Source organism: Pseudonaja textilis, chromosome 1 (assembly GCF_049901715.1).
Source record: "Pseudonaja textilis isolate UNSWEBS1 chromosome 1, rPseTex1.2, whole genome shotgun sequence".
NCBI classification, from domain to species: Eukaryota; Metazoa; Chordata; class Lepidosauria; order Squamata; family Elapidae; genus Pseudonaja; species Pseudonaja textilis.
In genome coordinates, this window is record NC_141990.1 from 160,264,091 (window position 1) to 160,281,169 (window position 17,079).

The following is a 17,079-nucleotide window of genomic DNA, read 5'->3' on the forward strand; positions in this document are numbered from 1 at the left end:
TTAAGACTATACAGTACTGTAAATCATATAATCATGCAATATATACCCTCCTTGTACCGAGCAATATAAGATAAACAGGATCATCCCCCCCATACCTAACAAAAAATAGTTTTATAACCATTTCCTGCTTGAAGCTATTATGTAAAAATAACAGTATAATATTGGTGTTAAATCCAAGTTCTTATTATTTACAATTTTGCCTGCTTTTTTGCTTCTCCTATTGTGCTTCATGTGATTAACACAGATTCCTACATTCTATTTAACTCAAACCACCAAAATCCTTTTGTTTTCAAGGGATGAATGTTCTCTATCTTCTGTAACTTATTTCTTTATCATCCCATACTTACACTGTAGTTAAACAAGTTTACATTTAATATGGTTAGGATCTTACCATTAAAGTATCACCAAGTATTCTTTAATATACATAGATTTGACACATGCAAACTTGCAGAGAAACTCATATATAGTCTGAGCGCTAAAGTAATGCTAAACCTAAATGTATGTCTTGAAGAAAAAAATAACTAAAAATAGACCAGAATGATGTAAATATATTTTAATAATACCAAAACTAAGCTTTCCATTTACTCTGAGGTTTTCAAATAAATAGCAAAATCAATGATACTCTTAAAGTAACTGTGCAGAAAGGAGGACCATTTTGCACTCAAACACATCCAAAACAGTTACGAACATACAGTAATAATGCACTGACAGAAGTCTCACTACAAAGGACAGATACCAGCAATTTCTGAACAGACCATTAAATAATGGTGTCTGATAACAAGAAAAAAAACCACAACTCTAGGATCATACCATATAAAAATGACAAAGCAAAATGTGCCCTTTCTTCCCACATTAGCAAGACTCTAACACAGAAAAGTTCTACTGAAGTTCAAGGATAATTTCATCTACTGGCTTCGGCAATCCGATGTTGCTTCTTGTGAGCACAAGAAACATCCAGAAGGCAATCTAAATATTCAGAAGCAAGCTATCAGTTTGAGAAATCAGCTGATGCTTTTTAAAGTCTCAAACTAGAATGCCAACAGAACTGTTGTATAAGAACTATTAGCCATGCATATATTTTACCAAATACATATTTTGGTATCTTCCAGATTTAATGTGTGCTTATATTCAAGGACAGATCTTTTAAAGTATATCAAAATATAATAGCCTTCAAAATCTGCCATTAGATATTCCAATGTGTGACAAGTCAAAGCAGAAACTCATTGTAAATGTATAGCAATATATAATCAAACAAAGACACTGCAATGTTTTCTGATAGACTTAGTTTTAAGAGCATTGCTTGACTGCATTTTCGTCTTCCCTGTCCTTTTCAATGTTTGGTTTTCAACTGAGCCATTGTAGCGGTTAACTTTTCTTACAATTTATGATAGATTATAAATGGAGAAGAACTACTTCTTCCACAGCAAGTTATTTAAGTCTACATACTCAGCCAATTAAATATGGTAATTAAATTGAAAGACTTGCTCCAATAAAATCAATATAGTTAAATGTAAAATTATGTTCCACTGTAATGCATACACTGCAACACCGAACAGAATAAACAAAATGCAAATGAATCTCAAAGTACATCGCATGTCATGAATGAGTTTTCAATTTTCAAGGAAAGCTACGTAGTCAGTTAATCGAGCCAATTGTTGTTCATTAGGAATTGGTGGAACTGGAGCAGGTTCTACAAAGAAAGCAGAAAACATGATGAGAACAGAAACTACATTATTATTTCCATCTTACAGAAAGATAACAAACTGTACATCTGGAGGCTGTAGGTGTATCCTTTGCCTCCTTCTGCTGTTTCTGAATGATCTGGATAGATCAAAATTTCATTCATGGCCACAGTAAATGGGTAATTAACAAATCCTACAAATACTAAGAACTTAATGCTCACTCTTAGATATTTTATAACTTTTATAATACAAGATCCTGAGCAGCATCAAGATATTAAGATGCCAATATAGGAATGTGAGTGCTATGGAAAAGAAAAACACCCACTGGCTATATGCTCTGTAGCACAAGGGAAATAATTATTTCAGCTTCAGAACCTTCCACTTCTGCATAAAGGAAAAACTGAGTAGACTTCAAATTCCTATATATAACCTTGTGCCATGTTAATTTATTAAACAGACACAAATACAATGTTAGAACATTTTTAGACAGCAAGGATATAAAATATTAATACATGTATTTATAAAACGTATTCAGCCACCTATCGTATGCACAAAATAATTCTAGCTGGTTCACAGCAGGCAGTAAACAGTATTCACAAACCTTTTTTTTAAAAAAAAAAAATCATACATGCCCTACAGTGCCCCAACATCTCATCAACTCCATGAGTTACTGAACTGATTCATTCTTAGCCCTGTGCTTGGGGGAAAAGCCAGGTCTTGATGACCTACTGTAAGTCTAAGATGATACGGGCACTCTGGACTTCCAAACAGGGGGAGGCTGGAGCAGCTACAGAGACAAACCTGAGATATGCATACCTGATAGTGGATGAAACCTATTAAATGTAGGCTCCTGAGGACCTGAAATATATAAAGAGCAAAACCCATCTATCAAACAAACACATTGTTAGAGGTTTTGGAAATTTATAATACAGAACTCCCCCACCACCACCACAACCCAAGGCTCCTTTAGTTTAAAAGAGAACATAAAAGTAACACAAAATGATACAGAATTAAAGAAAACAGAAAAAGACAAAAAGAAATAGCAAATATAAGCATGATTGCAGAATTATCTCTTACCCTATGATTACAAAAAAGCTCACTTTTTTTCTATTATCCCAGTATTTTTCTACACATCAAGTCATAAGTGCAGTTTTTTTCCTGTCTCATGCAAGTCTATAAGGAATTTCCAATCAGTCATAAATACTGTATATTTTCTGTAAATTAATCCCAAATTTTTTCAATTATACATTCATCTTTAAATAATTTGTATCCAATTTTTATTGCTTTTTTCATGTCCATCATTCATAATAGAAAGTTTCTTCATGTTGTTCACAATTCTAGCAAAGATTCTAAATATTCCAGTTTATCTATGGTGACAAAAAGCAATGATACATCCTTTTATCAAAATAATTTTCAAGGTTAAAAGACAATGTAAATTTCAATCCTTTCAACATTTTCAACCATGGATACATTTTCCCATGGATCCATTTGTATATTGTAGCCAAAAAATTTAGCTCATTTTACTATCCATTTATATATTGTAGCCAAAAAATTTAGCTCATTTTACTATGTATTTTTTCACTTGTTCTTTTGTTTCATATTTTAACAAAAGAACTAAAATAAACAAAAGAGGGCAACATTGTCTTGTTTCTATTTCTAGACTGGTTTGGTTAAATCTCCATTAACAATTATTTATGCTATCTGCAAAGTATAAATCAATTTCATCCATTTTTATTAAATTCTCTCCAAAATTTGTGCATTCCAGAATTTTAAACAAGAGAATCCAGCTCAAACTATCCAAAGCCTTTTCTCCCTCTAAAAAGTTTAATGCAGTTTGTTTTTCATTATATTGTTCCAAATATTCCAGAGTGTTTAACACTGTCATTTAGCTGTCTTGTAAGTAAAAACCCACAACAGAGCATAGAATATGAGGCTGAAAGGGAACTTGGAGGTCTTTTAGTCCAACCCCGCCTGGTCAAGGCAAAATATCATATTCCCTCCTGGGCAATAGCTATCCAGTTTATTCTTGAAAACCTCCAATGATGGAACACCCACAGCTCCAGCAGACAAAATATTCCTCATGAATAAATTCTTTCAGAATTATTTTCAGTTTTTCAACTTAAAATGTTCTAAGCAATCATTATCCAATAATGATATTGGTCTGTAGTTTTTTGCAAAGTCAAATCTTGTCTCTCTTTAAGTATTAATATAGCAGGAGTCTTCCCAAGTACGTGGCATCTTTCCTCCTTGTAAAATAGAACTGTACTTTGAAGTGGTTGTAAATGTTCAATCCTCAAAACACTCTAATAGAGACTCAATAACCCAACTAGTGAGGCATCTCTCCCAGTTAACTTTTTTAATAGCTTCTGAAATTCATCTTGTTATAAGCCCATTCATAATTTATTCTTCTGTAATGCTCAGTCATTTTGCGTTCTGAAATGTATCTTTATTTTCTCCACTGAAATATGTTCTGTATACAAATTAAAATATTGACAAAATATCTGTGCACAGCCATATTATCCATTAACACAGTATCTCCTTCTTGTAATTTTAGCACCATTTTCTTTCTCTTTAAAGTTTATAAGCCAATCATTTCCCTGGTTTATTCGCAAATTCAAATTTTTTTTCTTTCATATAGCTCCATCTTATTTCCATTTCTGTTATTGCTAACATTGTTGCTATAAGATCTTAATTTGTTCAGAAATACATATATATCTTGTGAATTTCTTTAAATCTTTTCTTTTTATCTCATCCAAAATATTTTGTATTTTCTCTGAAAAAGTCTTTGGCAAAAAGACTTTGGAAAAAGTCTTTATCTCTACCTTGGAAATTTTAGTAGCCAAATATATTGAAACCCAAATCATTCTATTCTTGAAAAGGATCTGTGTCATTCTAAAAAATAAGTGCACTTTCTTGTCTTACCATTCTTTTGCCTTCATATATCAACCAACCCTAAATTGTCTATCAAATCAAAGACTTTTGGTAATTTGCCTTGAGTAATTGTAATATTTTCCTCAGAAATCCTATCCAATTTGTGTGGGGCGGGGAGACTACTCCACTCAATCCCCCATCAAACACCAAATTTCATAAAGAAAAATATATTAGTCTCTCATTAACCTGTTTGTAAAAAAGTCACTTAACTCCTCCCCAAAGCTCTGGAGCAAACTCTACAACCATGGGATAAAAGAAAAGTGAGTTGAGCTGTTAACTAAGTACAGAAAGCAAAACAAAAATAATAAACTTATAAATTATGAAAATGTGCAAGTTGGATTTACTGTATGTTCCAGTCTATGCTGGGAGCAGTTCTTTTAAATTTATTTATAAACTCTCCGAATATGCAATGAGGTAGTGAAGGTAATACAATAAAAATACTAGGATTTTACTCCTAATAAAATAAAAAAGGTTTTATTAGAAATAAATGCAATTCAAAATGAGAATGATTGTTGTAGCAGACATAGCCCAGTCATCTCAGACAGTTTAAAGGACAATTTTCAGCAAAGAAGTAAACCACATTACAGGCCCTTATTATTATCAATATAGAATATAAACTTAAACTAGCAAAAATGACTTAATTTGACAACTTAAATGGTATTCAAAATTGTAACATTTAATTGTAACTACATTTCACTCAATTCAGGCGTGTCAGTTAAGGTCACTGAAAAATATGCTCAACTGAGTCTTTATTGCCAAGAAGCAGACAGAGAAAGCAAGCTGAGGCACTTCCTGTTTATTTCTATTTAAACTTTACATTCTAAAATATCCATTTCATTAAAACATCCTGCACCCATTCAAATAGATCACTAGTTCATTTTCTTGACATGACATCTTACGAGTATCACCCTACTATTTTAAACATTTGAAAGGAAAGCTGGCATGTAAATACTAATTGCATTTTCAATTCTGTGCAGCAAAGGCAGGCAAGCAATATTAAGTTATCCTGAAGTGTCACCTCCCTTCCCTTTCCCTCCCCCTTCCACAAATCCTCATGGAACTAGAGCTCCACCTACCTGGCTTTTTAGGCATAACCATTCGAGTTGACAAATCTGCTTGCCATCCCTGATCAAGAACTCCTAAAATTGTAATATAGTTCATTAGCTATAATTAGTTTCATACACATGATTCAATATGGAAAACATTCGATGGGATTAATTTCCTGATTTGTTTTTATTTCTTGGTTTTTTTATTCCTTGCTATATTTCCATTTCCTATAAAGTGAACTATTAATGTTCATTTTCCTTTTATTCAGCCGGTTATCCTTTAATAATAACATAGCGATAGCAATAAACTTATATACTGCTTTATAGTGCTTTACAGCCCACTGTAAAGTTTACAGAGTCAGCATATTGCCCCCAACAATTTGGGTCCTCATTTTCCCCACTTGGAAGGATGGAAGGCTGAGTCAACCTTGAGCCTGGTGAGATTTGAACTGCCAAACAGCAGGCAGAAGCAGCCTGCAGTACTGCATTCTAACCACTACTCCACCATGGCTCTTATAGTAAGTGAACTAAGCACAAATTTTAGACAACTTACTGTTGCTTTTAAAACTATTTCATACCAGGCACAGAAACCAGTTTAGTCTTTATCAAAGGAATGAAACAATCCAGTAAAGTACAGTATTTCTACATTGCCAAATAAATTGATAATCTTCCAAAAAAATCAGCAAAATTGTAGCAATTCTAAAAATGTGCATAGTTTTAGAAAATCTGTGATTCGTTTAGAATATACAATTGTAAGAACTGAAAGTCTTGTAACACAATTCTAATAGTTTAGTGATTGCCTCAGATACTGTTCACTTTTGCAACAGAGATGAAAAAGTAACTCTGACCAATCTTCTCATGTATGATCTTCACAGATATGTAAAGCAAATGAAAGCTAAAGATTGTAAGCAGTTTCACTTAGTGACTGTTTCGCTTAAAAACCTTAGCTTAGCTGTTCTCAACCGTGGTTGCTAAACAAGATTGTATTGATTTAAAGCTTAACACTCAATTTCAAAGATGCATAATAATATTATGGTGAAGACATGACTGTTATTTGACAAGGGATTTTTCAATCTAGGCTACAAGATTAAAGATGTCATAAACTGTGGAGGAAAGTTATAGCATAAAATCAGCTACCACCACCACCAAATCATATACAGCAGCGTTTAGAGAACTGGGTGTCCGAACTACCAAGTGTCTAAATATATTGTTACAAGCTCAACGTTGAGTATAAGCAACATTTATTTGCATCTCAGGTATTTTCAGTACCTTTTACTGCTTCTTCTACAGGAAGTCCAACAAAGGCTGCAAAGTCATCTGCGCTTATGGAAGGATATGCCCGAGAGACTAGTCCAAATGCTCGCCGCCTCGTTGCATCTATTAGAGGGGTAATTAATGCAAAGCTAGCTTACCAAGGATAGGAAAACAGCTTGTTCTTAAATAAGTTTCTCTTGAGAAGAATCGGAAATGTGCACATTTATATAGGAGATGATTGGTTAGATGTAAAGCCTGATTCCTACAAACAAGCAATGACCCTTTATATACAAAGTATCCTATCAAAATACATGAAAAATGTATTTTACTTCAACGTTTGCTTTTGATGAACTATAATCAAAAACTGAAAGAATTAAATACTGAATTCCAATTTATAAAGCATGTCAATCTTAACCAAACCTCACATTTCTTATGTCATAGATTATCTCAAATTAAGTAGCAGTGACAGCAATCACAGCTGAAAATGGCAACCTTTCTCCTGGGAATTGGTTATCAGGGTTTTGCAAATGGGGAAGCCTGTCAAGATATATTTATCAATGAAGGTGAAAATCTGTTAAACATGGCTCCAAAACTGAATAGAATAAGTGATATCATGGTATTCATGGTAGACAAGTTTTAGTTGGCTTGTTGAAAACAGGTAAAGTATAGCTCAAACGTAAATTATCTATCAAATGTTCAATCCAATGCTGCATACATTTACTTTGCCAAAGTACAAGTTGAACTTTCTGCACAAACCTCAGCTTGCATTAACCAATATATACCTGAGTGGAAATTCTCTGTTAAAGGTAGTTTGTTCTTAGCAGAGTAGAAAACATGAATAAAAATTAATTCAGAAACAATACTTGTTCTTGATGCAACTTTGGGTGTACTTTTTCCACATTTCATTCCGCAATCCTTAACCTGACAATAACCATCTTCCCAGGAAATCATCCAGCTCAAGGCTACCAATATAACAACATTGGAGGAAAACCTATTATTACTGCTAATTCTTTATTAAACTTATATGTTGCTCATCTCAACAAAAGCAACTGTATTACAGCATACATCTACCCGGAAGCATATACTGAAACCATAACCTAGCTATTAGCAGATTACTCCTTCTTAAACTGTGCATGCAATTCTTCTTTCTTCACTCCACCCCACATCTTTCCTCTCCTTTCAATAATCCATTTCCTACATCAGTCAGCCTCTTTTCATTAGCTGGTTTGACTAATTCCTGAAGGCAAAGCCCTTAAAAGGTAATAGGGAAGGAAGCATGGTGCAGGCCATTGCTTTTATTTCCTTTTATGGTTAATAATATGCACAATTTTAACTAAGAAACGTATACCTTTAAGTGCTTCCATAATTGGCTGAATAGATTCAGACCACTGATATGCATCAATTGTTGTATATATTCCAGGGAAATCTCTTTGCCAGATACGCTGCCCTACTGCCCAAATTGCACCAAGTTCAAGATTTGCCTGCAAAGAAAGAATTGAGAATAAAGCTGCAGCTATTTGGCAAAAGAAAACAAAACAAATATGCTTACAGTTATACAGAATATTTTGACACCTCCTCTCCAGGCCTGTTGCCATATCTAGGATTTAAACTCAGTTTTAATTTGAGAACGGTGTTTAAGGCATATTATCATGTTTCTCAGAAAATAAGGCCGGGCCTTATTTTTTTGTGACCCCGAAAAAATGGCTAGGCCGTCTTTTCGGGGGTGACAATTTCTCCCCCCCGCAACCTCGCCTAGAGCACCCCATGGGCAGCCATGCCTCGCCACCAGCTGCTGCTAATGGCCGATCATGGCGGAGCATGGAGAGCTCCCTACCCCCGCCAAACGCCTTTGCTGCAAACCCGGGTATGGTGCTGGGTGCAGGCCAGGTCAGCGGGTGGGCAGCAGTGGCATGGATGTCGGCTTCAGTGGTGGGGGGGGCACTTTGCATCGTGCCTGCCGCTGTTGCTTCCTCTGCTGCTGTTGCTTTTCCTTCTGCCGGTGCGCTGCCGCGTTTGGAGTGTTGCACACTCCTCCACTGGCAGTGTTTCAGCTGCTTCTCGGGCGGGGAAGCCATAGTTTCCACGGTTCTCGCCGGGGCGGGCGCCTCTCTCACCAGCGCCATCTCCAACAGGAACAGCGGTGAGAGAAACCCTGCTGCCGACAAGAATCGCCTGCTCTCCTGCAGGGGCATCACTTTGATTGACGGCAGCTGCGTCAAGGTCCTGCAAGTCGGTGTGGCTTTTGGGGTTGGGTAGGTGGAAGTGGCAGAGGGAGGGTGATGCAATCGTTTCTCTACCCCCCTCCATGCCTTGCTTTGCTTCCCGCCCCAGAGCTTCCGAGTCATGGTCTCGTCCCTTGTACGATCGGGCGCTCTCCTCTTGCTCCAGCTGCCCAACCCCCCTGTGCACTTCCCCCCCACCTTTTAAGTTTTCTTTACTCTCATTCCTTCCTTCAGTTTCCTAAGAATACAGACTGGCCGGACAGCTTCCTCCCGCTCCTGGTAGTTTTAAAAAGGGAACCATCTATCCACTTTGCCCTTTGAGCAGAAGCAAACCTTCCAATCCAAACAGAAGAAAAGGGGAATCATCCTACAAACCCTTAGCACCAAGCTTCCCAGAGGATTCTCCCAAAGGATCCACCCCAAAGGAGGATTCATCAGAGGATTCACCCCAAAGGAGGGAAGTGCACTTAAGGGGGTGAATCCTCCCATCTGGGAAAGAACACAACCGGTGCTCCTGTGCAAAGATCTTCTTGGCCATAGTTGACACTTCCTGGACTGTGAGTCCCAGAAGACTCAGATTGCACAAAACCCTTGAGTCAATAAATGAAACTCCATCAAAGATCAGAGATTGAATATTCCCAACCTTAGCATGCCAAACATCCACAGCCATTTCGTCTTGGTAGTATTGAGTTAGAGACAGTTGCTCCCCATTCAAACTCACATAGCCTCCAGGCACTTGGCCTATCGACAATCAAAATATATAGTTGAGTATCATCAGTATGCTGAACCCTAAACCAGCAGATGACCTCACCCCGTGGTTTCATGTAGATCAGGCTTGTCCAACCCGTGGGCCGCATGCGGCCCAGGTCGCCTCGTAATGCAGCCCAGTGCCCACCCCAACCTTCGTGCCAGAGCCAGCGAGGAGGAGGAAGAGAGGCAGGCATGAGGCGGGGCGAGGTGAGCACCACGCCAAGCAGCAAAAGAAAAGGCGGGCGCCATCAGAGCGCCACTTCCTGCTGCTGCCACCGCCGTCGCTGCAGCTTCTGCCCCCACCTCCGCCACTGCTGTTTCTGCCCCCGCCACCACCGCAGCTTCTGCCCCCGCAGCTTCTGCCCCCGCCGCCACTGCTGCTTCTGCCCCCGCCGCCGCTGCTGCCCCCACCACCACCGCCGCTTCTGCCCCCGCTGCTGCTTCTGCCCCCGCCACCACTGCTGCTTCTGCCCCCACCCCCGCCGCCACTGCTGCTTCTGCCCCCGCCGCCACTGCTGCTTCTGCCCCCGCCACTGCCCCCACCACCACCGCCGCTTCTGCCCCTGCTGCTGCTTCTGCCCCCGCCGTCGCTGCTGTTTCTGCCGCCACCGCTGCTGCTTCTGCCCCCGCCACCGCTGCTGCTTCTGCCCCCGCCGCATCCAGACAGGCCATTTGCAGGAGAGGTAGGCGCGAGACGGGTGAGCTTTCTTCCCCCCGCAAAATTTGGCCGGAAAATAAACCGTGATAAACTGTGATAAAAAAACCATGATAAAAAATAATTTTTAATAAATAATTAATAATAAATAATAAAAACATCTCACTAACTTCATTTCCAAATAAATTTAATATGTTAACTATGTTTTCTATGGTTTTTTTGGATGATCAGGTATCATTACTGTTATTTTATTTTATGTGCGGCCCAAACCAAATTTTCATCTTCTAATGTGGCCCAGGGAAGGTGAAAGGTTGGACACCCCTGATGTAGATGTTGAAAAGGGAGAGAATAGAATCCTGCAGCACCCCATAAAGGAGGGTTTGCCAACATCTATTAGAACCAGCTCTGACCCACAGAATTGGCTTAAGATGCCACCTTGGTTGACAGTATCAAAAAACAGAGGAAGGAATATGTTAGGATATAAACCAGGATAGACATTTGAATACTGTCTCTTTAAGAGAATCCTAAAAGTGTAATTGGGTGTGGTTTTTCAAACAGCCATAAGATGGAGCCAGAAACCTGGGTTGTTTAGTCTTTAGTCTCAGAAGAAGTCTCAGTAAGTCTCTTTTTCCTTCTGTTGGAGAATATTGCCGTTCCTTCTAATTGACTGATATTCTTGGATTTGACGTAAGTCTGTTACTGCCCTTTTTTTTGATACTGGACTTTGTTATTGGATTATCCCTAGACTGAAAACTGACTGATTTTACCTGTGAATGGTTTTGGACTGCTTATCTTGAACTTTGCTTAAACCTTTATGGGAAGTAAAAACCTACATTTACTGTACAGTGTATCTGTGTGCTGTGTGTGTATTATTCAACACTTCTCTCAATAAGTCTCCTAACGGGGAATTACCTCAACAGAATACAAAGATGGATGCACCATTCCCATCCCAATTCTATCACAAGTGCAACCAAAACTGTCTCAGCACTGGCCTGAAAACAGACTGGAATATGTCTGGAACAGTATTTCTCAACCTTGGCAACTGTAAAATTTCAACTTTCAGAACTGAACACTTGCTGGGAAAATTCTGGAAGTTTATTTATCTTTAGTAAAAGGCAAAAGATTTATATGATCTGAACCAGAGTATATTTGGGAAAATTCTGGGAACTGGAAGTTCTCGCATCTTAAATTTATCAAGATTGAGAAACACTAGTTAAGATAATTTGCTTCTTCCATAATTCTTCTCAGCTGCAGACCCACCACCTTCTCAACAATCTTCCCCTCCATTTTTAGAAAGTATAGCTCAGTATTCAGACTAGAGACCTACAATTCTGAACTGAGACCTACAATTCTTAAAAACACATTATAAACATTTGAATAAAAATGCAAAAACAATAGTGTTCCCAAATATTAAGATCAGTAGGAGCAAAACTTTGTATTCAACATACATTTTTAAATAATAAAAATGTAGTTTGGGGGAACATGGTTCTGACAATACTGTTTTAGTTTTGATAGCATTGAAAAAATACTTACAGACTTAATAGCAGAAGGGATTCTTTTCCAGAGATAACGGGCATTATTCCTAATAAAAATAAACCAGTGATAAGGACATTTTTAAACAAAATCTATGTAATGTTTATTTACTAGAAGTTTCCGGGTACATCCTTCTGAGAATATATCAATATACAGTGCACATACATTTCAAAGGCTAAAGAATTCAGATTTCATACTGTTTGTTTATATCTATCACGTAGAACATAGGGTGAGAAGCGATTTTGGAAGTCTTCTAATCCAACCCGCTGCCGAATGTTAAAATCTTCAGACTATCCCAGACAAAAAATCAATCTTGAAAATCTCCAGCAATGAAGCATTCAGTACTTCAACAGGCAAGATGTTCTACAACCATAATTTATGATGTCTGTTTTTCTATTAACCCTAGGGTTTCAGCTACATATTTCCATTCTCCAACACATAGGTTTACGTATTTATCTTGTGCATTACATTTTTATTATGAATTGGTTTGATGTGCATATTCAAATTATATTGTATTGTCTTATATGTGACACTGTAATACTGTCATCTAAGAACTCCAAAATAGCAACAACAACAAAAAGCTTCCCAATAGTTGCCAAAAAACTGAGTTAATCAAGTAATTATTTACTTGTAAATTTGTGGTTATGTTGTTCAAGTGAAGGGAAAGATACTCGCCTTACAGAAATATATTCCAATCTATGAAGTAATTTGCTTATTTTAATTGTGATGCTTCTGACACAAATAAACAAAACAAGTATTTTGTTTTCAATAATACCTAAAAATAATATGAGCAAATTCAAATTCATACTTATGTTAAATAGCAAAGGTTCGGGGTACTAAAAATCAATAAAAGTACAGCATACTTCACCTACACTACATCACATGCTTTTGCTTTTACAACTTGTTGATTTGGAATGCTAAGTATGTTTTTTGCCAATTAATGTAAATTCATCTAATTCTAAAAACATCTGAATTGCGTCAATATGCTTATAGATGTCTAACAAGTCCAGACCTATTATTAAAACTATTACTTACATATCATTATGCAGAAGATACAAAGCCAAGAGTTGAGCATAAACAGGGGATGTTGTTATTCCTCCAGGGGCCTTAAAAAAATCAGCATAAAATTAGATTGTGTCCTATACAAAGCAGTACATAGCTGAGAACAAAGAACACAGATAAAACCCAATTCCTTCCCTCTGAAAAGAAGATCTGGGCAATCAGGTGCTTTCCCCAAAGTGCACGATACAGCCCATTTCCACCTCTGTACACTAAGAAAACAATATTCAATATTCTTAACTCTCTGGTCAAAATACATCCTAAATAAGGTTTTATTTCATTCAGACATGACATTACTTCATCCTACTCTCAAACTCAGTTTGGAGAACAACCAATTTGCATTAGGACAGGGGTGTTAAAACTCAAGGCCCATAGGCTGGATCAGGCCTACAGGGTGCTTAGACTGGCCTGTGGTGTCTCTGCGAGCAAAAACAGAGCTCGGGAGGGCTTTCGCTGGCCACCAGACACCCCTGACATGAGTGACATTAAACTGGCCATCTGGCCATGCCCAGCCCGGCCCCCTGAGGTCAAACACAACACTGATGCGGCCCTCAATGAAATCAAGTTTGACACCCCTGCTTTAGGACCTACCCATGCCTTTTACAAGCATTTATAATTGTCTAATTATTCTAATTAACAAAGACTGATAAAGAAAATTAAAATAACATTATTGAGGGAGTGTTGAAATAAACAGACTTCAATCTGGCAAAGGAGAGTAAAGCATGTACATTTATGAGAAAGTGGTTATTCATTATTTGCCTCAGCTAATGAAAGGCAAAGATTTCAGGGAGCTAATAAAATATAGGTAGTCCTTGAGTTACTACCACAATTGAGCCCAAAATTTATGTTGCTAAGTGAAACATTTGTTAAGTAAGTTTGCCACATTTTATTATTTTTCTTGCCACAGTTAAGAGAATCATTGCATTTGTTAAGTTAGTAACATGACTGTTAAGTGAATCTGGATTCTCCATTTGCTTGTTGGGTCGCAAAACCTGTTGTAAATCGAGGACTACCTGCAGGATTAAAATTACTGAGGCATTAAGAGATAGATTACAATTTTCACTAGTGGACAATTATAATACAAATAGCAGTTTGGAGTCCTTATTTCAAACAAAATTCCAACAGAATTAAGCTGACCTGTTTTGACCTGGCCTAGTATTTAAAATAAAATTTGTAGAGCTATTTTGGTTGTAGTAACTATGTCAGGGGTGTCAAACTTGCAATGTCACATGGCACATCACAACTTTTTCCTCCTTCGCTAAAACGGGCAAGACACATCTGGCCTGCAAGCCGTGAATTTAACAGCCCTGAACTAGTTACTATTTGTAGTATTTACAATAACTAAAGTTGTCCTTTTTAATGCAGTTCACACAGGTAGACCACATTTTATGGCAATTGGGACCAGGATCACCATTTGTAATATATGACATAAACACATCTATTAGTAAAGGCAATTCTGGTTGCTATTATAACCCCAGGAGCGTATGGGTTATTAAGCAGGAAGGGGCAAAAGTCCCAGGTAAGGGGTGTGCACGCGTGTGTGCATGCCCATGCAGGTATGAGGGGTCAGGGGTTGATGTTGGGAAATGTGAGCCATCCAGCCAAATGGAAGTGCAGGTAGACCAGCAGGAGCCCTGGATGAGCAGGGGAGTGGTAAAGATGAATATGAGCTGCCATGGAGAGTGAGGTCCTTGGGATCCATCCTCTGTAGCAGGGCTCCTTGGGAGAAAAAGTGGCAGAAGTGATTTCAGGATTGACTTGTAACTTTCCCTGGAGGCTTCCCCAATGACTTGACTAATGGGAAGCTGGCAAAGAAATTTGCAAATGGTGATATGATCGCAGGGATGCTGTGACCGCATCTTTGCAGACTTAAGTCCCTTGTCTTAATTCTAAACAAATGGTTATAACTCGAGGATTACCTGCACCTATGTATTATAAAGCCCGCTGTGTTTAATGAAGGAAGAAACAGACTGCAAAATTCTGAGCATTTAACCGAGGGCAGGTCTAATTTTAATGTAGATGTTATACAAGATGTATATGCCACTTGATTCTCAACAACCCTGGGCAGCTCACAACAACCAATTAAGAAATTGGAACAATATCAATAGAAACACAAAGATAAAATGCAAAGGGTTGTTTGTATGGCATCCTGATTCTGCAATACTTCTGAAAAAAAATCTACTGCTTTCTCCAAATTTAGCAATTTCCAAGGCTCTCTCAAGTGTGAAATCACAACGACAGAACTGAACTTTTCTCTTCGACATTTTCAATGCCCCAGAGCGTTTTCCGTTTGCTATAGTGCAGCCAAGGCATCAACTAATCAACCAAGCAACTCAGATCTTTGGGCTTCCCAAAGACCTGCCTCCTCCCAGCCGAGAGACCGCATGGAAGAAGTTGAGACAAGAGGGCTGGGCGGGAAGAACGCGCGCCCAGCGTTGCTGCTTCCCCTCCCTCGCGCCCCGTTTCCATGGTTGCCACCCCTGCCCACTTTACCTCCAGCTCCTGAGTCTCACACTGCTCCAGCAGCTTTCGGTAACTGAAGGCGCCGCTCGTCGCCGTCATCACCGCCACTGGCATCTTGGCGCCTCGCGCCCGCTTCGAAACAACTCTTGGCGGACACGGCCCAAACAAGCGGGGGAATGGAAACTTCCTGGAGGCGGGCAAGCACTCGCCCATCCTATTTCCACTTCCGGCCCCGAAAATAAACATCAGGGGCGTCTTCGCCGGATTCTGCGCTCGGTGGGCGTGTCGCACCTGCCTTTGTGAAAATAAATAGATATATGCGGAGATGGAAGTGTAGAGTGATACATTGACAGAACTTCCGGTTTCAGTGGCTCCCTCCCCACTCCTCTCGATTAGGAAAATGGGAAAGGGTCTTGAAGCATTTCATCAAAATTTCGCGGACAACTATCATGACGGTGGTTTTGCATTTTTTTCTCTTGCAAAATATTAATATCCAAAGCTGTTCCTAGATGTATGCACGAAAAAGTCCACGTTCTTTTAGTCAATTGCCTCTGGAAGCGTGCGGCTGACCGAAGTTGCACTGATATTGACTGTTGCTAATAATGACGACAAAATACAATTGCAATATAAAATAGGGCAGAATGGTGTCGCAAAAAATAAAGCCGTTATCAGTATTTTAAAATGTTCTATTACTCAATTATATGAATAATAGAACCGGTGCCTGATTTTAATACACAATTCTGCCCTAAGGATTGAAAGACCTGTTGACAATACTCCTTAGTTGCTCAGGCTACAGTCCTAATCATTTAGTACTTCAGGCTAAAGTAAAATTGAAAACTGTCTATTTAATCGCTGGTTTATGGCCTACATTTGACTCAGAACTTCCTAATTAATAGCTCATTCATTCTACAAGCCAGTCATTCAGATATATTTCAACATTAAAAAGTTCAAAATCTTATCTTTTCTTCAACCCAAGAGATAGCCCAACCCACCTCACAGGGTTGTTGGAAAATAGGAGACATGAGTATTAGGTATACTAACTGCTTTGAGTTACATATTTAAAAGATGGGATAAAATAATTAGATATTTAGCATCAAGATCTAAAGATTGAAATGGACAAATCATGACATAAACTGACTGTGCTGGTCCCAGTGCTTATTGGCACATTGGGTTCCATACCATCTTGCAAGGTGATCTGGGAAGAGTTTGAGCCTGTTGAACTTAATGATATGGACAAGGTCCTCTCAATTTGACCACTTGTGTATTAAGTCTATGTGCTTCCTAGCTTATTAAAACTGCACAGGAGGAGATATATCTTTTCTTTGTATGTACACTGAGAGCATATGCATCAAAACAATCACACTTGGCCAATAAATAAATCATTTGTTCATTCATTCATGTAGGACTGGGTCAGGGTGGTAGTTAACTCCTTGAAAAGAGGAGTGATCCCATCATATCTTAAAGAGGCAATGATATACCCCCTC

At 38.4% G+C, this 17,079-nt stretch overlaps 1 protein-coding gene across 1 annotated transcript; it reads right to left on the bottom strand.

Annotated features, from left to right (window-relative positions):
• Positions 1-538: 538 nt before the first annotated feature.
• On the bottom strand, positions 539-15,865 carry COPS8 (COP9 signalosome subunit 8). Its single transcript, XM_026707701.2, has 8 exons — positions 15,626-15,865; positions 13,109-13,179; positions 12,074-12,122; positions 8,262-8,394; positions 6,929-7,036; positions 5,690-5,752; positions 2,499-2,540; positions 539-1,690 (listed from the first exon to the last, which is right to left on the bottom strand). The coding sequence occupies exons 1-8, from the start codon at positions 15,839-15,841 to the stop codon at positions 1,611-1,613; spliced, it is 762 nt and encodes a 253-aa protein (XP_026563486.2). The 5' UTR covers positions 15,842-15,865; the 3' UTR covers positions 539-1,610.
• Between the last annotated feature and the right edge of the window lie 1,214 nt (positions 15,866-17,079).